The sequence below is a fragment of the Styela clava genome, chromosome 3, assembly GCF_964204865.1.
Source record: "Styela clava chromosome 3, kaStyClav1.hap1.2, whole genome shotgun sequence".
NCBI classification, from domain to species: Eukaryota; Metazoa; Chordata; class Ascidiacea; order Stolidobranchia; family Styelidae; genus Styela; species Styela clava.
In genome coordinates, this window is record NC_135252.1 from 8,888,585 (window position 1) to 8,913,419 (window position 24,835).

At 33.9% G+C, this 24,835-nt stretch overlaps 2 protein-coding genes across 4 annotated transcripts; one reads left to right on the forward strand and one right to left on the reverse strand.

Moving 5' to 3' along the window:
• Positions 1–132: 132 nt before the first annotated feature.
• On the forward strand, positions 133–3,348 carry LOC120341914 (uncharacterized). The gene is made up of 3 exons (XM_039410508.2): positions 133–757; positions 1,334–2,072; positions 2,319–3,348. The coding sequence occupies exons 1-3, from the start codon at positions 185–187 to the stop codon at positions 2,408–2,410; spliced, it is 1,404 nt and encodes a 467-aa protein (XP_039266442.2). The 5' UTR covers positions 133–184; the 3' UTR covers positions 2,411–3,348.
• Positions 3,349–5,688: 2,340 nt separating this feature from the next.
• Positions 5,689–24,835, reverse strand: LOC120341888 (uncharacterized). Of its 3 annotated transcripts, XM_039410460.2 has the most exons (12): positions 24,605–24,835; positions 24,053–24,124; positions 23,521–23,691; positions 17,520–17,654; positions 16,818–16,910; positions 16,251–16,370; positions 15,695–15,811; positions 12,708–14,525; positions 11,497–11,584; positions 10,720–10,799; positions 9,431–9,640; positions 5,689–8,341 (listed from the first exon to the last, which is right to left on the reverse strand). In XM_039410460.2, the coding sequence occupies exons 1-12, from the start codon at positions 24,611–24,613 to the stop codon at positions 8,267–8,269; spliced, it is 2,988 nt and encodes a 995-aa protein (XP_039266394.2). In that variant the 5' UTR covers positions 24,614–24,835; the 3' UTR covers positions 5,689–8,266. The 3 variants fall into 3 exon arrangements, with proteins under 3 accessions (XP_039266394.2, XP_039266395.2, XP_039266396.2); XM_039410461.2 differs by lacking the exon at positions 9,431–9,640 and having other exon boundaries at positions 24,605–24,834; XM_039410462.2 differs by lacking the exons at positions 23,521–23,691; positions 24,053–24,124; positions 24,605–24,835 and having other exon boundaries at positions 16,251–16,372; positions 16,819–16,910; positions 17,520–17,568.

Consider the following 24,835-nt stretch of genomic DNA (forward strand, 5'->3'; position numbering starts at 1 on the left):
TATGAGATCCAGTCTAAAGCCGTTCTTTGTTAGTACAAGGTAATTACTGATAGAATAACTCATAACTGCCAAACTAAAAAGTTACACAACTTTGTATACATTTATTTAAACAGTAATATAGAGGAATAATATTTTGTGATTAGCCACCAGGAAAACATTTAACGCAAATCTAGTCAACCCAAATATGGGCCTTTCTACTAGAGTGAGAGAGGCTACTCCACAAAACACTTGTTTCACGTCAAGCCAATTAAACAATATTGAAGAAGCAGTCGCTGTATGTGATAGTTTGTTGGCTGACGCAGAAACATCCAATGATGAAATTACATTCCCGTCGCCTGATACAAGACTAGTCAATGCAGAACAAAGTTCCTGTTTTCCAACGACTACCTTTCATCCTAACGGTCTTTCGATTAGGATACCTTTTCCTGTCGAAGGTGACTTAGCTATGATCGAATGTGCTGGGAATCGTCACAATGAAAAGTTTCCGGCAATGGTTAGATCAACTGGAAGCCGAAAAGAAAAGAAGCGCACAGAATGCATAAACAACGCTTTCTCAGAATTGAGAAAACGTATTCCAAACGTTCCTATGGATACGAAGTTGTCAAAAATAAAAACGCTGCGACTAGCAACGTCGTACATTGCTTACTTGACAGATATTCTTCAAAATGCTGATCCCAGCAATCCTAAAGATGGCAGGGATTTTCGTGCGGATCTGAAAGCCCTGAGAACACGAGAAAGAAGACGGCATCTCTGCCAGGTATACCCATCCTATATATACCAATCTATTGAATAAACTATATAAAACTATCTTACGTATTGTCAAAACCCAAAACATGCGGAACTGTAACATGTAAACCCTTGCTTACTTCCTAACAAGGTAAGTTAAGTATCTTATCACTCGTACCATAGGAAACAGCCTGAGTGTTGTATGGGACCTTGCATAGGCAAACTACGGCCCGCGGGCAAAATCAGGGCCGTTGGGTAATTTAATCTGTCCGCCTGATGCTACCACAACCAAACCAAATTTAGATGTTTTAGCTATATAGCTCAGGGATTTTTTTGATATAGTGCTTACATTTAGTTTTGGCACGAGGCATATTTTTTCCACTTTTGCTTTTGTAACACTGTAAATAAGATTCTGTTCATAAAATGTAACTTTTTACGTCACACTTACATGACCCGCTTGTTTAGGTGGGCACAAAATTTTGGCGCCTGGTCCAAATACCTTGCCCACCTCTGCTATGGACACTACCGAGAAATCTAGCTTGTCCTTTCAGCGCAATTAGCATAAGGTGATAATCACTTGGTCACAAGCGTGTTTATTTTATTCCAGACTGATGTTAGCGGAAAACATGCCGTTGTCAACGGGCAGTTAAATTTAACAATGGATGAGGAAACGCCAAATAATGCGGAGAAATTGAATTTGCAAGGTGGTAAAAAGAGAAAGGGTAGAACGGGATGGCCAGAAGCCGTGTGGGCAATGGAACTAGGAAATAACGTTACGCAGAGTGTTGATAGTTTTACCTCCAACAGTGAAATAGACACCCACACTTCAACAGAAATTGTTCCTACCCGGAGTATTACACAAAATGTTCCATTTTCACGCCTAGTTGAGGACACCGACTACAGTGAAGAAACATTTCAAAATATACCGCAAAGATTCTACGTATTTAACGGCGCTCAAAATTACGCCCCTGTTCAATCGTACACTTCAGATATCTCGAACGTAGGAACCGCTCAGACCATACATTCGATTGGCGTTGTTACTGGTAATGGATACGGTCAAAAAGATGATTATGTGTCTCCGTTTTCATATCCGGCAATAACATTACCAGCTGCTTCATCGTTTTCAAGACGTTTGCCTCCAATACCACGGCTGCGGCACGAAGAAGAACGCGGGGTTGAAATTCAGAAAATATCAGAAGGGCTTACTAGTACTGATTTTGATGTCATCAGAAGCGAGTTTACAGATCTAGAAAAAGGGGACCATTGCTCTCATTCGACTCCCAGATTCGCAGAACTGAAGACCGTTTCTGTTGCAAGTATAAAAATATCAACTTCAGCTATTAGTGGTGAGCTATGTTTATACATATGTGCTCCCCTAAATCTTCAGACTTGTTCCAATTAACCGAGTCATTTTCAGGTGTATTTACATCTAATCCAAGTTTTCAGTTCTCTATTCACTCGCATTAACGTTAGTGCAATCCAAAATCAGACTAATATTATTCAAATTTGTAACTTCAATTTCAGTCTAGTTTCGTGAAACATGCATGATATCAATTTTTATGTTGCTGTCATAAAAATTCATAATATTTCAGGATACGGCACGTTCACCAGTACTGATTGTGCCGATTCCAACCTGCAATGCATGGAAGCAACACCAGTTTTTGGATGCCTATCTTCTGAATGAGTATACTCTGGAGAGTTTTATGTTTATTTATCTTGTTCGCTTACAGAAATAAACAGACAAATAAATCATAAGATTTGTACATTGTGACACTATTATATTACCTATTTTATTTTTCTGACAATCTTTTCTTGAAATCGGTTGTAAATGCTGTATATCAAAGATTGCCCAGCATAATGTTTTACACAATTTTGCATCCCGTGTGACTCTCAGTGTAAAGGTGTTCGTCTGCACCCTCGCCTCGAAATATAATTCTTTTTATGGTATAATGATGAACTACAATTAATATGTACAAATTAGTGCATGATAATACAGATTGCAGGGTTGCTGTCTGTTCAATCAGTAGATAGATGTTCATGATAAAAATTTCTGTTCTCCGAAAGAGTTTTGGAATGAGACATCTAAAATGACGCCAAACTGTTGGCATTCGCTTTCAGTAAATTTGGCAATATTTTATAACATAAATTAAATAGTAATACATTTGGAATAGAAACACGAGCAGAACAATGATTGGTATTATTCATCTTATTTTACTGGTACAAAATCGGAATTCTATACCGAGAATTCATATTTTTGTATGGCCCCTGGTCCGAAAACTTTACCCCCCCCCCCCTGCTATAAAATCTTGCCGTTCAATGCGCAAATAACATTGCTTCTTATTTTGTAAAAGAACTTAGAGTTCATGAAAGTTTGTATCAAGAAATTTGTGAAACAAAATGGCGTTTTATATTGAGCTCGAAAATAAAATTTTATCGGCGATAACAGAAATAGACGCTAACAATTTGCGATTTCCTTTGTAGAACAGTTTTGTTAAGCTTTAAAAAAAATGGGCGAAATTCATAAGATTTGCTATATATATTATATATATATTGCATTGGTATCAGTTGAGAACTTCAGATCTTCTCTGATCTTACCGTAACAAAACGATTTAATAAAGTTCAAAATAGCTCGACATGTAAATTGTGTGGAAATTACCGGCTATTTGTCAATAAGGGAGTGTATTATTTTTAGTGCTTATTATTTTGCCGATTGAAGCACGGTGGCATCGATTAGGATAAGTATTTGATGCTGATCCTCCCTATACTGGTTCCACTGAAAGTTGCCGCTTCTGATCACAGGATGGAATGTTATTCTGACTTTTAAATTTATTGGCTAGTGGCGGTGGCTAAATATATAAAGTGCAGTTAAATTTTCAAAGAAGGATCGGAGGATAAATTGTGCTCTCTCTCGTAGATAATTTAAAATGAGTTAAGCGTGAAAATACATTAGAAAATGATATATCATTCCAGTTAGAACTAAACCGTCTGATCCTAATATTTATTTATTCTGCATGGACCATGTTTGATCGCAATACTATCAAATACTTTCAGAAAAAATTTTTGTACACCAGAGATTTTTTTTCTCCATATAATACACGTCTTGTATTTTATCACTTACACTGTTGTTTCAAGCATGCCCAACTTTTATATTGGTTTAATTAGCAAATCAATATAAAAAAGATGTTTATAGTATTTGCAAGCGTTTAAGAAAATAGGACGCAATCATCGTACTGCGAACTAAATTAGACCTATGCAACTACATCACTTGAATGAAACGTGCATAAACTCAGGCTTATACCTTTTTTATTTGAGTTCGACTGAGTTATTTTTATTAAAAACAAACTTTAAATGTAAAACTATGAAATTAAAAAAATCTGTTACAATTCGATCGATATAAATGAAAAGTGTACTTGGCGGTTCGAAGTCTTGGGATTAATGAATGGAGAAGATTTAGACCAAATTTGTGTAATTCCTAATGTCATTATGAAATATCCTCATTTCGGTAATGCCTTTAGCTTTGTATACCTCAAATAATTAATCTAAAACAGCTTATTCAGAACTGCAGTTCTTCTGTAGATAACAAGGAAAATTTGAAATTTATTCTCCATTTCAAAGCTATTCAACCCAACTCATTTGCTGAAAGAACGTCGTTGCATTATAATGTATATACTATATAACAAAGCGTATGCGAAACTTCCATGAGAATATTATTCATACAGAATGTCTTCAAAATGGTGTTTGTGGTGTCACGAGAATAAGCGGGCTTTCGTACTTTCCCAGGAACGTACATTTGTTTATTCATATCTCGGAGTTGATTACATTAGTTGTCCGTATATTTAACTGTCTTTGAAGTTATCCAGAGTCCCCAAATGACGTCTGCGATAAGTGAGAAACCGATCTTTATACTACAGGACTGGAAGTTCTGACTTAATCTTCTATAAAAAAGAAATAATAAAATCAGTCATGATCTTAAAATAAGCTGGCTGTTCGCCCAAGCAGTCATGTTGTTTCCCAGAAGGGTGCGCGATCTGCCCTGGGAAATTGAGGACTAGGGAGTGTGTTACAATTTTGTTTCGCATATATCAAATTGAAGTCAAACTGAATACGTATCAATATGGGAGATGTTCCCATTCTGAGTATTCTGCCGATACCGCAGATTCAAACTACCGACACCGAATCTAAAACTGTGAGATAGTAAAAGCCGCGTACACTGCCCTCGAGGGCGAAAATTCACATGACAACAGACCAGTGGTTCTCAACCTTTTTTCTTTAATGGCCCAGTTTTGTTGCACCGCAAATTCTGTGGCACATTAACTTTCTCATGCAAATGAAAAACTACAAAAAACAAAACATTCTTTTTCCAATATCTATGACGTCGAAAACTATTTATAGTGTTGGTGTCAATTACCTTAATTTATCGGGTAATTTGTTACAACACTTAGATTCTAATAATTAAAATTATCATTTAGTAGCAAAAAACAGCATTATCATTCATTTCTAATACAATCAAGTTTAACTAATTTATCAATATCTAACTCTAGCAATTTTTAAAAGATCTGTGACCCGACTGAAAGAAAATGTTTCTGTGGTCAAGCAGTGGGTCATGGCTCACTAGTTTAGAACCAGTGCAGTACACATTGGTATCGGCGACGCAGACTATTTAAAGATCTCGGACAACTTGATACATTTTTGATCAATGCAAATTTATTGTATTCGAGCAAGACAGGTGTCTACTTGAACCACTGCCACTACTTGAAACTGCACTCAGTGCTGCAATGTTTACATTCTACAAGTTTCAAAAACTGGTGATACTAGTGAAAAATTTAATACCAGTACACACTACTACTGCATCAGGAATGAAGACGAGCAATCCCCCGGCACATAGCATAGCGTGTTTTAGTATGATACAGATGTGTGAGATATTCCTCGCCGGCCATTCTTTCAAAAGATCAACGACAAAAATAGGTATTTTATGTTTTATTTAATGAAGAAATCACTTGAGCGTTGAAGAAGAAAGGTGAAATAATAGCAACAATCAGGGCAATATAATGAAATCAAAAGGAAAAATAATTCGCCTCGATTTTTTTTCAATAATTTTTTTTGTGAATCGAAAATCAACTTTTCCACGATTTATTACGGACACCATGTAATGTCAAATATGGTCGAATATGAAACGCAGATATCTTTATTGTAGAAATTTTTTGTAGTTTTACTGTTGGCTACATAAATTTATCTCCAACAGACAATCAGTTCTCTATCATAGTGACTCACTTATATTAGGCCAGATTTGATGAAATATATTCGGCGATGGGTTTTTGTAAAAAAAAAATACACAAAAATGAAATAGATGGACAAGAATACTGCTTGAAGGTAATAATGAGAAAATAAAAGTTTAAGGCTTCACTGTAAATCAGTACAAATCACAAGAAATATTATAATATTAAGCGATATATATACACAAGGCAATTGGGCACAAAAGCTTGAAGCTTATTCCTAGGTTTTCTACAAGGTTATTTACTCTCATATAGCTAATTTAGAATTGCAATGGAATAGCCATACTCGGACAATATCAACCAATTCATAAACACCATCAAGATGTAATATATCAATGCAATGTATAACGGTAAAGCAAGGTTTAAATGTTGCCAAAAAGCAATTGATATTTGACAAGACAATCAGATTCATCTTACTCTCAGTTTCCAATTTCAACTTGACCCATTTGACAATGGCGTTGGGTCCAAATAAATGTATTTTCAGGCCATGTTAATTTCAAGATTCAGTGGTTATAATAAAATCCAGTAAATTTTTTCATTCTATGATTCAAATTATTTCACTCACATATCACATACATTTTTCCTAAATCTACTAAGTGAAAATTCACTTTGTTCAAATCAGGGCTGTATTCATTATTCATCTCAACCAGACTGGAAAGATTGGAGCTACTGGCCACCATGTATGAAAAGGTTGGTGACAAAAGCATCATCCAGGAGTTACTGAAGTCAAATTTGCTGAAAGAATGTTTCTCCAATTTACAATGGCATAAATAGTCATTAAAAGACAATGATAACATGTACTATATTTCAGGTAAATTAGTTGAAATAGATTAGAAAAATCTTCAAAGTAATTTTTCTGCAGCTTGTTTAATATAACAACCTAAATGAGTGTGATAAAAACTTGTTCGGTACAAATAGTAGAATGGTAAATGTTCGACTCTAAAGAGGTAAAAGTACGGCGACTCAATAACATAAATTAAAAATGTAGTACGATTTAGAGATAATGTTTTTTCAGTGTAAGATTCTGATTAGTAGTATTTTAATAATTTACATCAAGTGAAAAATATTTAGTTGAAATAACTTGGACAGTCATTATTAATATATATAAATAGTACATAGGATTTTTTTACTGCACCATACAGAGTATTATGTGAATGAAGATGAACAGATACATTGAAGTTTGACTAAGACATATTTCATATGAAGAAAAATGAGTATTGATTTTTGGATCGTTGAGATTGCAGCAACAAATAAAGATGAAATTTTATAGCCAAATAGAATAACTACTAAAAAAAAAATTACGTGTATAAAGATATTAGGTAGGACAATTACACATTCTTACATTACAACATAAATATTAAAACAGGGTATAATGCAATGAAGAGAAATTGATAAGGATACAAAAAATGATCAACAATTTTGCTCATTAATCAGCTTGAAGAGAAGAATTAGAAAAATTACTGCACTTGATGAACAAAAATACATAAAAACTATGCGAAGTACTGGTTGCAAATCACTTGAATCATAAAACAGAATAGCAATATTTAAACTAGTTTGTTTGTCATGGCTCTAGATTTAAGATACACATATTATTCAAAGGACAGAGATATTTGCCTTAGTTGTATATACAAATATTTAAATACTGAAAAACTAAGCATACACAAACTCAAGTTATAAATGGACGAAATGCAAAATAGAATAAAAAGATATATTAGTCATGTTCAGGGTGGTATGCTGAACTGTAATACGTTTATACCAGGCGCGTGCAGCAGGGGGACCGAGGGCCACAACCGACCCGCCAAGCCATTCAGTCTGGCCCTTGTCAACATTCAGATTTTTTCCCATCAAGCTTTAAATTCTAATCCAAAAGTTTTGCCCAGTACATTTATTACTGTGAGGCCAAGCGAAAGCCTTTCCATTGTGAGAATTTTTTAAATAGTTGTCATCATGAAGAAAATAATTTTTTTTTATGTGGACCACAGACAAAAAAATGTTGCACACCCCTGGTGTGGACAGTCAAATTATTATGTTCAAAGAAAATTATCCATCATACAATTTTCCTGAATGAATTGGAGGACATCATATACATTCTAAAGAAATGGCTCAATCACACAGAGTGAACCACAACCATATATCTCAAACTTACTTTAGTGTAACTATCCATTTAAATGCACCAAATATAAGGTCCATTCGTATTTATGTTACAGAGTACAGTAAACGAGAACAGTAGTAAAAATCGTCAAATTGATCACGATAAAAATTTGCAGTTAATGTTTCAGTGGATCGAAGGAATCGAGAGTAACATGTTCTTCTGACATCATCAGTCCTCTGCTAAACTGATTCTACAAATAAATTCAAAAATTTGAAAATAAAAATGATGTATGCAACTCAAAGAATTTATGCTGAATTGCTAACAATCATAGTTATGGAGGCTGAGTTTGCATGTTTTTATTTGTATTGCACTTAAAGCCAGAATTATATTTTCGAACTTTTTGGTGTTGGAAGTCGAAATTTTAGATTCATAGGAGTTGCTAGTCACAGTTTCCGACTTTTAATGTAAGAATCAAAATTAATTTTTTTGACACAAACTAAAATAGCATTGCAATTAACAAACGTTCTCAATAGATAAATGAAAAAAGCTTGCATACACAAAACACTTTTCTTTATCAAAATTTGGTATCATAACAATTCGGAGCTCAAGTCCTCCAAATTTTTCCTCAATTTGGTCAATCTGGAGTCGGGAGTTGTTATGGAATGACCACAGTTCTGTCAATACTATATTGTTACTAGGACTTGGTATTTTGAACACTTGATGATTTCAGAATCGAATATTTTTTTAAATTTACTCTCAAATACTTTGAAGATGTATGTGAGTGTTTGTATTTTTTTTTATTGTAATGGGTCCTCCAGACACATTAATTACAGAAAACATAGAATCTATCACTCAGACAATCCACTGAGTATTCACATATGATAAGAAACATACTCTATCAATAACTCACTAAGAAGAGTCCCTATGTAAGAATTGCATTCTAAAAATATGGCTCTGATAAAAAAAATTGAGAGCTTCACACAACTTTTGGCGGACAAAAAAAAATGGTGCAGATTCAAAATTTTTGTCTAAACTGATTTGAATAATTCAAAATGCCCAGCCCTGATTGATACTGATATTGTCTTGAGAGAGAAAGAGAAAATAGACATAGCTAGTGGAAGAGAAAGCTAGGATCATCCTTTTTTGTGCATTTAGTATGCAAGATTAACAAGCCTACTAGAGAAAGTAACATGCAAACATGATTTTAGTTTCAAAAATTTTTATGTAATCGTCAAAATTTTAAAGACTCAGTGATGTGAAAAGATAGTGATGTGCTGGAAAAATATTAGCTAAGATATTGGATGAAAAAATGAAAGAGAAGACAAGGAAGTCAACTCACATCAAACCCACTAAGTTGATTTCCCGAAGAAGATGTTTTGTAGCGTTTCTTTTTTCCAGAAGGAAAATATTTTTTACTCCATTTCAAAGCCGGGCTTTGATTCTTCCGAGTTTTCTTTCGAATCAAAGGATGAGAAACAATGTGATAATTACTCTTTTTACTTTTAGAATATAGCTGTGCTGAGTCGGGTGAAGAAGTTCCCCACATGTTCTGATTAGTGAGAAAGATAGAGAAATAAAGAGGAGAGGAGAAAGCAAATGAATCGAGTGACTAGAAAAAGGATGAAGATCGAAAGTTTGTTTTTAAGATGGACCTTGCAAAGAGTAGGTAGTAACATGTAGGTATAATAATAAAAACTTTTTTGTCAATTCCATGTACATGCTCATATAATATCATTTTAGAATTTTGAGTGAAGTAGTAATATTCTGAGTGAGTGATTATGTAATATTCTCCTCAGTATGTATTGTTACTTTTCGGTCGTGATAAATTTTCAATTAAACTCTATTCAAGCAACATTGTAAATGTGATATTTGACATACAGTTGATTACTCAGTTGTGTGAAACTCTTTTTACACTAATGTTGTTTCTCTATATCAAATAAAAGGCGCTCCACAGGTGTGTCTACCAATATGGAGGTAACTAGTTTGCCTACTTTACATTAAGTTGTATAAAGAGACTGAAACCTATGGGCAGAGGGTATATTCACTTGGCTAACACAGACAGTCGCCGAAGTCGTATTAGAACTAGAATAAGGAAAATCGGAATAAAATCATAACCTAACCCTAACCTGGTACACACACTACGGGAATACCAAATAAAAAATAGATTAATTCAAACTATGCATTTATTTCATTGTATTATAAAATGATTTCATTATACACAGATTTATATAATTTGGAATCGGCGGGCTGTAAGATTGTTTAGGTACAGCAAAAACGTCATGAGCACAAGACATCGAACTATAGAAGCAGTATCACCCAATTTATTTCTAGAAGTAGAAAAATGCTAGTTTGTTTGTTTAAAATTGTATACTGGATACTATCTTATTTTGGACATTTACAACAGCCTGCTGGTTTCAAAATACCACAGTCCAGTGTAAAAAAGTAGATTTCCTATTACCAATCTATATACAATGGTTTATTTTACAACTATACCCTTTTGAAAGTACATGATGAGATGTAAAACAATACACATGATGAACAAGCTAAATTTGTTTTTATCTGTCATACTTCTTTACAGTCAACCCCAACTGCCAGAAAAAAGCAAATAAAAAAACTACAAGTTTTTACCTGTACATCCATTACTTCTCTGTTTATTTTAGGTTGAACTTGCAGAGGATCAAACATATCATTTGACCATGGATTTGCATCTGGAACAAGAAAAGTTAATCATAGATGCAGAAGTGCTTGTGTTTCTTATTAGTAATAAATGAGAATAGAACTGTTGAAAACCAGGATAGAGAAGGATATCATATGGCATATGACAAACCACAGCCTCTCGTCTGGTTACTATTATACATGTCGGGTACGAGATTAGTTAGCCAGTTATCTGTTTCAGATGCATGGTCATGGACTTAATGGTGGAGGGAGACATAACTAACTATCGGTTACGTGAATCACCCTACAACGATGAGGAGTCAAGCAATACACTTGCATGTAATTATCCCACACAGGAATCGTACCTGCAAACCCATGTAGGTCAATCAGAAGTGCAGTGACAAATGTATACCTATCGCGTAGCACGATGTACCACACCGTCAAGACTGAAGAAGTTATAGACTTAACAAATTTTGAATCAAACTATGGGTTGTGAAAAATTTTTGACTCAAGACTTCATCTCCGAACACTGACAAAATCAGATTTTGAGGAAAAAAACTCATTGCATATGCAAGCCTTTTTTAATAGACCTTTAAGAAACTTAGCATACTTGGTGCTTTTTGAGTTTCTGTAGAAAATTTTGACTTTTCAGCCATGAAAGTTTGAAATTGCAACGTCCAACTCCAGGCAGTTTGAAAATACGAACTCTATTTATATATCCCAGGTAAACAGTATAGAAAAATAATTTACTCTGTGGCCTTGTAGGTTTCCTAGATGGAGGCTGAGGAAGTCGTGCAGTATTTGTCATCGGCACAAAAGGTTGCATGTTGAATATGTCCTAGAAAAACAATAGAAATGGAATATCATCACAGTGATTTTATCAGTGTGATGGAATAATACACATTATATGTTTGATATCCAAAATAAATATTAGAATATGTTTCAAATGACCCGGGTTCCATTTTTCTGGGGTCACCTTATAATTCATATAAAATTTCATAAAACACCACTTCAAAAATTTGATATTTCAGAGGCAAATTTTCATAATTCGAATAATATATATATGATAAAATTGTAATTAATTAAAATCAATTTACATAGCAGTCCCTATTGCACAAATAACAAAACATGCCATAAGGCATAAACCAACATAATTAAATTGGGATTGTATTGACTTTATTTAAAATTTGAAATCATAAGTTGTTTTAAATAAATTTTGAATTCAAATCTGCCTCACTCACAATCCCGACATCATATTCTATAAATAGCTAATATTTTTGGCTTAATCAAATCAACATGATGGAAAGAGGAAATAGGTATTGCATATCATAGATGTTTATTAAGTTTTTTATTGCCGCGAATGAGGCCAAAGAGCATATGTTATGCTGATTATTCATGGGTGCATTACCAATATTTTACTTTCAATACTTTTGATCGCAGAACACCATAGTATATTGATACAAAAACTATATGGATGATATATGCAGTGCTATTAATAATAACGGCATCGGATTATGCAAAAACTATCACCATTTATAAATGGATTTCTATATATGTATTTGAACAGATAGATTAAAAGTCCAATTTGATTATGGGAAATTTGCATACTAACTGTTTTATTATACATTAATTTCTAATTTCTAAAAGCTGTTTAAGTTTTTGCGACTTTTCAACCAATGGCATTTCGAAATGAAAGATTTATACTAATTTGAATATCAGAATTATTATAGTCTGACATTTCAATTGATATTGAAATAAATTATTAGTAGCCTCTATTTTTATTTTTATTTTGACACAATATATACTCATAAAAATCATTATACCTATGTTTGACCTAATAATAATTTTACATCCTCACATCATATTCAAGAATTTTAGGATAAGCAGAAAGGCTGCCACAAGGAAATACAGCAGAGAGGGAAAAATAGTAAAGATATGACAGCTAATAAGGAAATAAGAACCTCTGACGTCAATCTTTGTCGACTATCCAAAGGCAACGACATCTGGTTGTGACTGTGCAGAATGTCTGTCTCTTGGGATGCTCTCATTCGCCTTCCTATAGGTAGAACTTCACCAGAGTGCATTGCATGAGTTTGAAATGAGGTTGGGCTGAAAGGGTTATGCACTGAGTTCTGCATATTTGCATGTGCAATCGGCCAGCCTCCATTATATCCATGATAATGATGGTGATCTTGGTTAATTTTACTGAAATCTCGTCTCTGAATATGCAGAAGAGGGTTCGCAAAACTATCAAGTGATATTGTGTCCAAATCACCAAATTCTGTTGATGAACTAATAGTGCTCGGAATTCGAGCTCTGGGTTCATGTGAAACCAATCGTGACTGATTTGAATGAGAGTTCATGATTGGTGGAAAATCATTAAAATTGGGTTGGTTACTCTTTTTATAAGCTGGAGGCATAACTAATCCCGGTGTTGTTAGTATCTTTTTAACATCTTCGCCTTCTCTTGCTGCATCTTTAGCTGCAGCTTCTCTCACAGCCTCCATCAAACGATTTACATTGTCATAGGTACTGTCAACTTGCATTTCCTGGTGAGCATTTCCAGTCGTTGGCAATGATGTGTTATTCAAAATATTTTGGACATGATCCTTCCCAGAGAGAACCATATATCCTTCTTCTCCGCCTAGCTGGCGTAAGGTATCATCAAGATTATTATCAGACCAACCGGGCAATCTATTTCGCCAAGGAATTTTCTTTGGTGCCGGTTTCGGAATTGATGTATTGGCAATAGAAGGACTTTGAAAGGAGGTAGTAGGAACATGTCCTATTTGTAAATTCAATCTACTCTGAGCATGATCTTCTGATCTATGATGAAACGTTTTACTTCCAGAAATAGCATTCGATACATTAAAGCTACTTGTTGTACTGCTCATGGGCTGTAAAATATAGACATGCTCGGCTGATGACGAGTCTGTTGTCGTCGTGCTCAGGCTGGAAACGTCATCATTCGAGTTGACAGATTCAGAGTGTTTTAAAATGTTCTTTGATGGTGAAAACGATTGACGATTGGGTTTTGTGGTGTTTTGTATAGCAGTGCTGACAGATATAGTCGGCATCTTTTTTGGATGATGCAATTCAGATTTATTATTATTAACAGATTCTGGGAGATGCCTTAAAATACTGTTGTAATTATGCTGAGATGGGTCATGATGAGTAGCAAGTTTTTCTCCAATTGTTTTTCCCGGTATAGACTGTTCTAAAAGACTCGATGATTTAGTTCTGCCATCCGTTTTTGTCATCATATTTTGCAATGTTGCAATAACATCATCCAGATTGGCATAAGTACTACTCCTTGGTGAACTACAAGAAGAAGTTGAAGACTCATCAAAAAACCTATGGGCCTCCATTTCACCATCAAGAGCCTTTGTTCTTTTCAGCTTTCTTGAGAGTATTTTTGCAGGAATCAGAGACGACAATGTTTTCTTCATTCTGTCTTCAGATGCCTTTGTCTTCCTCATATTTCGTTGTAAACTGTTGCGAAATTTCCTTACAGAGTTACTTACAGATGAAGGAGTGGTACCATCAATGGTATTTTCCCTGTGTTGTGCATTGGAGGTATCGGATGTCTTAGCTGTACTTCTTGCACCACGGTTTATACTAGTATACGTTGTTTCAGCATGATGGGTACCGGACACAGCCGTTGAGCTGTTTCCATGTGCAATAAGATCAACCAAGATGTCATGGTTTTGTTCTTTTGGAAGAGAAGAAAAGAGAGAAGAAACAGAAGTGGTTTTTGTCTCAGGTTGAAAGATATTGTGCTGTAGGATAAGAGAAAAAAAAAATACTTAGAATGTAAAAGAAGAACAGATAGCAAGTTTGCAAGAGGCATTGAGAACTGATTAAGATCCAAATATAAACTCCTTCAATTTTCGCTATTACAGTAGATATAACAATGAAAACATTTCAATTTTAGTTTTATTGAATTCAAAATACATGCAATTTTTTCCACAATATTCAAAATCAGATAAAAAATAACATATTGAACTGTCGTGAGTGATTGGCTTTATTATTGTATTGTTATTTTTTCAGTATCACTAATTCTCAATTATGCCAGTAAAAATACACAAGATTTCAGAACACCTGAACTGAATAATTAGGAATAACAGACAGATTTCGACAATATTCTGATACAACTCTGAAATACTCAATATAGTCGAGCACACTTATTTATTTCCAAGATGTTTTTGGTACTAACAAGCAAAGAATCATCCTAAAGTAACAATTTGCTAAAGTTTGGGATAAGGCTATCCCTTTTCCCCAGGACAGTACAACCTGTGCAATGGGATATGCATAGTTAATAAGAAGACTGAACAACTCCAATGATCCTTATTCGGCAATCTGCAGTGCTAAAATAGATATAGAACACAGAAGAAAATACTAAGACCCCATGGCCTAGAAGAAATCATATTGTGAACATATGTATCGTTCCTAGTTTATACCCTGAGAGAATAATTACATTTCCTTCATGTTCTCTCTATCATATTATGTCAGTAAATATATAAAGTGCATTGTTAGTGCCAATCATTATCCCCATCTTGTAGTATCATTGTTTAAAAAACTGATTTTTACTTTATCTCGCTGCCTCATATGCATTGCTTTATCAATAGCACAAAAACATTTTCACTCTATTTTAAGCGATTTTCATATAAAAAGGTTTTAATAATATTACTACAGAAGCTGACTTAAATTGAAATCTTTATCACTAAAGATTTGAAGTAAAGACGGAAGCAGGAAGTATTTTCACCTTGGCAATTACCAATTACTAAAGTTTCAACTGATTCATTCGCAATTTCCCAGTCAGGTACGTCGATCGATAGTGTCATGCTGAACATAAGGGTGTAAGATACATAACATGACCATGTATCTTTGACCAAACACGATGGCAAGGTTTATAAATTGACTTCACAAAATGGAATACTTCACTTACGATTGCTTCCTGTCGAGGACTGGTTATTGGTGTTGGAACGGGATGACTTCTGCGTGGTACGACAGGATTGGTTGTAGTTTGGGGTATTGACGGAGGAGAACGAGGCTTAGTTTCGATCTAGATTGAAAAATCGAAAATTAAACTCCAACAAACAAACTGTTTCCATGGCGCATACCAAGTACATATATCTACATTTAATAAATTGCTACTCTTAATGTTGCCCTTGAATGCAATATTTCAAGAAACTATTTTTGATTTAGAGAAAATGTTGAGGTAGAAATCGCATCCAAAACATTTCGAAGCATTAGCTTTTATGCCGCTTTATTTACAGGATGTTCATAAAGTCCTATATCAATTACAATTGTATAATAATATAATATATTTTCAATATATCCTAACCGAGTTTGTTTTATTTTAGGTATATCTAAATTTATAAAAATATTCTGAAAATCCTATAATCTCCAATAAAGCAGTTATGACAATTACTCCCATAACCACAAGCGACACATAACTAAATGATTTAAATTATAGATTCGAAGTTTCATAGAGTTATTACCAGAACAGGATCATTTCCATTTGCATTTGCTCGTTGCACTGCTTCTAATTCTGCGATCCTTTTACGTAATTCATCATTTTCTGATTCAAGGTCTTGAATTCGTTTACTCATTTCTGTAATCTGTAATAAGTTCAAACAAAAAAATTAATCGAAATATCAATTTCTATATATAGTATTATACTTTACAGAAAAATAGTAGTTATCATGAAAAACATTACTATAATCTATTATTATTTAATCTATCTTTTTATATATATTGCTCATTTTGAGATGACAAAAAGTATGATTTACTAAATTAAGTTGCTAGTCTACTGTCATGCTGTTGCAACCAAAAACAATACCAAATTGAACTTTAAAATGATCTATTTATTTTATGAGCATCTTCAGTTGCAAATTGGAATCTGCATTGTACAGCTTCAAACATACCAGTAGTTATATTTCTGCTAATGCAACACTGGATTATAAAACTGATGGATGAAAAGCATTTGTAATAATTGACACATAAAAACAAAAGCGCTGGTCACCAAATATGGAAATGAATATAACTTGTATTGCATAATTAATTACCTTTTTTGTTCCTGGTGTAGATGGATTATCTTTTACAAATTTTTCATATGCCAGCTCAAAGGCTTGTCCAATGGTGAGGGTGATGTCATTGGCCTAAGAAATTTGAATCACACTCATTATAAGTATAACATTATTAGATGTCGTTCTTGACTTCAAAATTAGTGAAAATATTCCGAGACAAGCAAAATGCTGATCAAAAGCATTTAGTTGGTCCAACTACTGGAATGCATGGTACGCAGATAGAGAATTGGTTGTATTTTTTCCAATATTCAGTGATGTAGTGATCCAATCATGTAGGTGAACCATTTGATTGCTATTATTGGCGCTCCAGAAGTATGCGTACCAATATGGAGATAACTAATTTTGTTCGCCTACTTTACATCAAGTTGTGTAAAGGGACGAAAGGGGGTATATTCACTTGGCTAACACAAACAGTCCCCGAACTCGTAATAAAACTAAAATAAGGAAAATCGGAATAAAATTATGGCTTAACTCTAACAACCTGATACACATACTACAGCCCCGGGAGTACCATATTATTTGCTCATCTAAATTAGCAAATGAGGCAATTTTTGAAGTACTAGATATGTTATTATAAACATATTTAGAAATAGAAATTTCATTTAAAACTATCCAATATTGGTTGCTGTTAATTTTGAGACGGACAAATGGGACCTATGAAACTACAAATCATTTTATTACCTGATGTAAGGAATCCAAACCGTAACAGTAATGCTTATTGTCATCAAGTTTTGCAATGAAAGCAAACAAACGTTTATCCTCTTTATCATCAGCACAAAATGAAACACGTTGTAAATTAATTCTATGAAGTATATCCTGCAAATAATTAAAGCTAACATTACTTTGATAATGTCATAAAAATAAGTCAAAGATTAAAGAATATAGCTGAAACAGATTCAATGCTAGGTGGTATTGAAACAAGTGGAAGCATTCTAGAACATCACACAATTATCTATGTTGAAAGTTGATATACAGGGTGTGCATAAAATTCTGTTATAATCAAAATTTTGTCATTAGGTCAGTTATCAATATATGTTAATGTTAACCAGGTTGGTTTTATTCTAACCAGTGTTTATTTGTCTTTTTACTTTAATTAACACAACATTATAAGCTTGCCATTACTTGCACGGAGCAAGTCAATGTTTTTTAACCTAATTCAATACAAGACTTTATTTACACCCTTATATTATGAAGACTTAACTATACAATTAAAAATTAAACTAATTGAAGAAACTGAAATATTTTAGTTAATAATGATGAGACATCATCATAATTAGGTATATTCGTATCAATACAGGTTTTAATTAAATAACCATGGGCATTTCACTTTTATTTAACGAACTTTTTTGCTTTCAATGGATAACTTGTATAATTGCCGATTCGATAACAAAAAGATTAAAAAGAGCCTATATGCTGATACCCATATATGTATACACCTTTGGAAGACGATTCTCTTATCTGTAGTGGAAAACATTTTTCTAAATCCTCTATGTGACTAATTTCAAATATTTCACAAATTATTCAAATGTGAATAAAAATTTCGATATTTAAAAATTTTCATATTGAATTTTAACTAGTCTAAGTAATCCGGAGTGATTCAATATTTAGCTATTTAAATTTCCAGTACAGACCAATATAAAGATAAGAGGCTGCGATACGCTGTTAGGTTTACAACTTCCCTCTCCCATAATATAATATTGGGAAATGCAAAATATATCCTAACATGCTTCAAAATGACCTATCCCAGGATGTCTTAATATCATCTAAATATTATTCTCAAGAACTATTTTTGTGCACAAGATATGTATTGTTTTGATCTTGTGCAACAAATTCTGGTTTGATGAAGTATATCTTCTGGTTACCTGGTACCACTTATTTGAATGTGCATTTTCTTAATTCAAACTGGTAGCACAATGATTCAATTATTACATTAAATCATAGTCATTGCACAGCATAATTGTGTGATACCAGGCTGTTGAAAATGGCTAACACTATATACTCTCTTACAAAAAAAGATCGAAACACTTTTTGTTTTCTATATTCAAGCTGAAAACTACCCATTCCTAAATATACTATATTTACAGAATTCAACTTCTGTAAACAAAAGTGAGTATGCAGAATTGCCGTCTCCGATTGCTCAAAAACCTTTTATCTAACAAAGATACAAAAACAAACGTAATTCTATACTTGCTCTTACTCTCTGGAACCAAATAATTCGCATTTGATACCCTTGAATTTGCTATGTAGGTCTCTTTTAGAATACACATATATAATACAACCATTCCGAAAGGTATCAAATATCGGATAAACTGTTTTGATGTAGACCGATGTCGTCATCGTATCCAGGAAACGACCTCGTTAGCACATAATCGTCGCCTTGAAAATTCAGTACTTCATCATATTACCTTATACGCATCTGTTGTGTTATTGATCGTGAACTATGCAATAGTGGGTACAGGGAGTTCACGTAACCACATGTTTCTCAAGTATTATGGACATATATAAGGCGTTGCATTAAAACCAATGCAAGGAATTGAATTGAAATTGTACACATTTGGTAGGGATAAGAACACAGCGATAACTTTTTAATTAATGACTGCGCATATCTATCACATACACCGATCTGAGAAGCAGAATTAAACCGAGCATATTTAAAGATATTTATGATTTTAGTTTACTATTTTTACGAAGTAGTCGCCATGTATGACGACCAAGAATGGCACCGGCTGGTGATGATGGTGGTCATTCGCCCAAGTATACAAAAAAATATAATTTTCTGAAAATTAACTGTGCAAAAAGGTTGTCGTCAATTCCACACAAAAGTCCGCTTAATTATTAGCGTATCGTTATACATTCGAATACAGACGTTTACGAAAACATATTGTGGTAAAGAGGTAACTGTTATCGAGTATCGAGTATCGAGAACGATTCTTTCAAATTAGGGTTTCTGAGATGATCTCCCTGTTCTCCTTGAAAAATAAAACGTTTCCGCTAAAACGCTAAGCCCATAGAGATATAGTTCGAAAAATCGGAGTTCATTCAAAATTGAAAACTGACGAAAAATCTCAAAAATGATAAATTACCTCCCTCACTAAAAGTGGCAGTAATGTCTGTAATCAGTATTCTTGCCTAAATCGACAATCGACATTCGAAATTTCGCCTTCCCGTCAAAGACATTTTCTGTTATATTTGAAATCCTCGTTATTATTTTGTGAATCGCTTTGTCCAGCGACTAAAAATACATTTGTTTCAACCGTTCGTATGCCGGCGTGAGACGGAAAGAAAATAATTTCTGACGTTGAAGGGCATCTGAGTTACGAAAATAGACGCTTGGTGATCACATCAAATAAAACTGCATGCTTTGCCGAATAATCGTTGCACACAACTATGTTTTGAATAATCTGTTCTATGCTATAATACCAATGACGGTCGAATCTTTTATTGTGGTAGCTCCCGAGTGCTGAAATTTTTGATATCTTCTTCACAATGCATAAAAACAAATATTGCATTCTGTTTATAATTTATCGCGAGTGTACTTTTCAGTATGACCTCCCACGACTGTTAACTTGTTCTATTAACTGGGTCAAAAAAAACTATAATTCATAGTTTCTCAACATTTGATGTCAGCAATATGTAACACCACTTTCAAGACAGTGATATGAGTCGGAGCTTTTATTGTTCACCACTTCACTCTACGCGCGATAAAAAAGCTGATCACATGACCAAAATGTACATGAAGATATGATACATAAAAGGCGAACAACACACAACTAATACCGACAGGGAAAACATAAAAATCTACCCATTATCAACACGACTTTTATTGATTTACAGGTATCATTTTCTGAAACATTTAAAACTTCTAATATCAAAAGTGAAATAAATCCCTGTATATACGATATGTTCTGCACACCACGATATGAACTATCGGGAAAATACAGGCACACGCCGATATGCTGTTACCTATCCCACTGGGAGTATCCACGATTCTTTTTCCTGGCCGGCATGCTTGCTAACAAACATGCTTTTGTTCGTATCACAAAAATATAATATTCATTTTAGAATAAGAGCATGTACTCTTTTCACGAATACATCGACAACAACTCCGTCAAATATCGTATTTATTTTGACAAAACACCTGAAAAGAGATGTCACTTTTGCGGCAAGATTGGTAGGGCATTATCGAAGCTGCATTCTTATTGGCATCTAGTGCAAAATAATTAATTTAGTTTGACCGCGACGGTAGTCATGACGTCATATGGGGAAAGGACTTTAAAAGCTATTACTCGTATGCGAATGAGTAAAGGTTCAAGAACGCGGTGTAAACATCCCGATGGGAATTCTGTTGATCATAGAAGAGTTGTTTAACAGTTTAACAGTCCGTTTTTCGTCAATCTTCACTTATGGTGCTACTTCCTCGATCTTCCGTAATTCAATTGAAGTTGAAAATCCATTTACTAAAACCGCTTGAACTGTTTTTGGCAAGTTTCCGCCAACACTTTCCTTCCGATAATAGGAAAATGAATAAAACAAAATGGCTTCAAAAAATCGTCAAGTTCGGGGAACGGTGATTCACAACAATTGTGCTAGTGCTGTTTTGAATAAACGTATCTTTAATACATTATCTAATTAAATAATCATTATTTTTGTACTTTACGGCAAAACAATCTGGAAACCTCTATATTACATTATCTCCAGTCAGGATACATCGACAATTTATTGGCGCTCCCCACGCCCTGTTTCGTAAGAACGCGTGTGTATGCGAAAACATTGCCCTACTAATATGATATATACATGAAAATGCCAAGTAATTTGATCTCGCGCAAGATTTAAAAGGCAAGACGTTATCAATGGCCGGTCACATTCCGAATAAGTGAGAGACTCCACTCCGTATTCCCATTGGGAGTTCTAAGAGATCAAAGTATTCAATGTAATTAATCTGGAGATTGACAACCAGCGATGAAAAAAAAATCGTATTTTAACATGGATTTCACAGTAATGATTAAATATGTAAAATTAGCCGTATGGTTGATGAGTTAGTTATCGTGCATCTCTATACTTCTTTTTTTCTCCCTGCCTTTGCATCGGTGCGCACAGACTGCTTTGTACCAGGAATCAAAACAGATTGGAAATATGTTTAACTAGGAATTTTATTATCATGAGCAGTGGTTACCAAGCTGGAACTTAAATTGTAAAATATTAAAAGTTTAATGTTAAATGTTAAATAACGACATGGCCTTAATTGAAAATCTCTTAAATCCAGGTAGTTACCACTATATCCTATCATAGCATATTGAATCCCTTTCTTTTGTCTTTGAACTTTGTATACACTATACACGCCCATGGAAAAATGATAAAACAGGATAAAGATGAAAAGAAGTGGTGTCTGATGAACAGGATAAGTAGAAGAAATCACAGTTACACAAAAACGTCACAATGCAAGAAGCCCCAACCACCCCAAAATATATAAATAGTCCAGCTAAAATATGACTGATAGGCGTGATAGCGATGTTTCGTGTGATTGTTAGTGTGTTGTGACTGATGCATTACCTCATTAAAAATAAATATATATTGTATCATGTATGATTTGGTTGTTGACTGAATGACACAAAATAAATATAATCGGTATAAGCATATTCTATCCATAATGCCACTCAAACATAAGACACAAAGATGCATAATATGTTGTTATTTCAATAATCAAAATTACACTGATTGCACTCATTCTAATGAACAATCCTAACTCACAATATTAAAGATAGAAGTCTATGCCTTATTAACAACTATTCTACATCACATAGATTTACCTCTGAGGCAAATAAAATTATATCCCAACTAGAGTTATTATTAAGAGGTATTCAATGAGTATCATAAGTTGAACCAGCTATTTAGAACCTCAAATATACACTTGAAGTTGAAGAAAACAAGTCAGAGGACTTTGAATTTATATATTGATTATGGGTGGCAACATTCCCTGCATGTAAAATAGGTTTTAAACATACCGTACTAATATTTCAGGATATCAAGTCGATAGGATACTCGATTCAATGTCAAACTATAATCAGCTTGGTGATATTTTTTTAATAAATGTTTTTCTTTACCCATGGCAACTATTATAAAATTATGAATACGGTGTGGCAAGTATCTTTATTTATTTATTTTTATTATCCTTGTTTACTATGTACGATATTTTATCTGGAGTTTATCGTATTTTTCCTGCTTCATAATATCTCTGTGGTTGTGTGGGTACGTGTGTGAATTAATCTAATAATTTTAGGTGAGTGAACACGTACCACTTCTTTTTGGCGAAACCTCCCATCTCATAATCTGTATCTAATGTTTTGTTCGCTCTCCTGATTTCATAATCAGTTTCTATTTATTTTTGCTTTGATTAATCATCGTATCGCGTGTTATGATGATTCTGGAGTCAAAATAAACTTGTACTTTTATTCCAAAACCATATACATAAATGGTAAAAAAGCCATAACTGTTCATCAACTACTGAAAAGGCAATTTATCTTCTCAACATGATCAATAATTATAATGAGATACAAACCTGCAACCCCCAGAGAGATTACTTAATGATGACATGAAACTCAGTATATTCTGAAGTTCAGCAGATCAGAGTTATGTATTGGGTACAGATTAAAATTTCTGTAGTAGTATTTAATACCGTACTTACTTTGCTTTTAATATCTGAAATGGTCACAAAATTAATATTGATTCCAAGTTCAACTTTGGGTGGTTTCGTTCCCTCAGTTCGCTTGATCTGTCTTGTAAAGCTTAATTTTTTGAGAGCTGCTTTTACCATCGGCATTCCACGAGGTTCTGGCACTTCAGCCTTACCCATAAACTGCAATAAAAATAAGCAGCGTATATGAATGGATAGCACTTTAATTGATTACTGTCACTACTTTCACATAAATTGTCAATTTATCACATATGCTTAGTAAAAAAATCTTCCAGTCTTCCAAGGCTTTGAATACTATAAAATGTACATATTTACAAGTATAAGACTGAACAATACCGGAGTAAGAAATTGTCGATTTGGGCAAAAATAAGTAAATAACAATCAAATATTAGTAACTCATTTTATATATTCATCAGTGATATACTAGATACTATACTGAAATCATACACCTATTTTCATCTAGAATAAAGAAAGAATACAACTCCAATAGTTGGCACATTGGACCTATGAAGCATAAACTCACTTTGACAGTGTATGTCACTCTTCCATTAATTAAACTTTCCGACGGATGAATCCATTGTTTTGAACCATTACCCTGAAAAATCATTAGTCATGTAAATAAATAGATTAGAGCTCTCAGCATTCCTGTTACTGAAATCAGAAAATAGCATGAGATAATTCTATGTCACTTTGGTATGCAATCTAACTTGCTTAACGGTATCTCAATCTCATACCGCAGTGGAACCAATTCAGTTCCTGACCCAAACCATAACTAAAATCACTGTAGCACCGATTTTTCTTTCCAGCTATCAGTAATGTCACATCAACTTTACTTGCTGATTATGATAAAACTTATTACATGTCTGCACGCTTGAGGTTATAGACATAGGCTACCCCTCGAAATAGTGTTACAAATTTGCACACTGGAAAAATGAGCATCATAGATCTGTAGTAAACAGTTTAAAAGGCGTCAGGGCCTACAGATACCGGTACAAGTTTAGGCAACGTATTCAATCAACTGATTGCAGCAAACAAAAAATGAAGAATTCCAAAATTAAAATCGTCTTCAACTTACCAAAACCATTGCTGAAAGTCCAGAAGTTGAAATAATGCTCGCTCTCAAATGCCGTAGGCGTAATCCACGATTTGTTCCTCAATCTCCCGAGTTTCCTTGTTAGATATAACAGATACACTGGATGTAACAAGTGTAATAGCTAGTACTAACTGCTTACGCACTGCAAAACCACCTGCAAATGCAAGCGTAACTGCGAATGCAATTAATTACTATCGCAGCGTTTGTTGACAG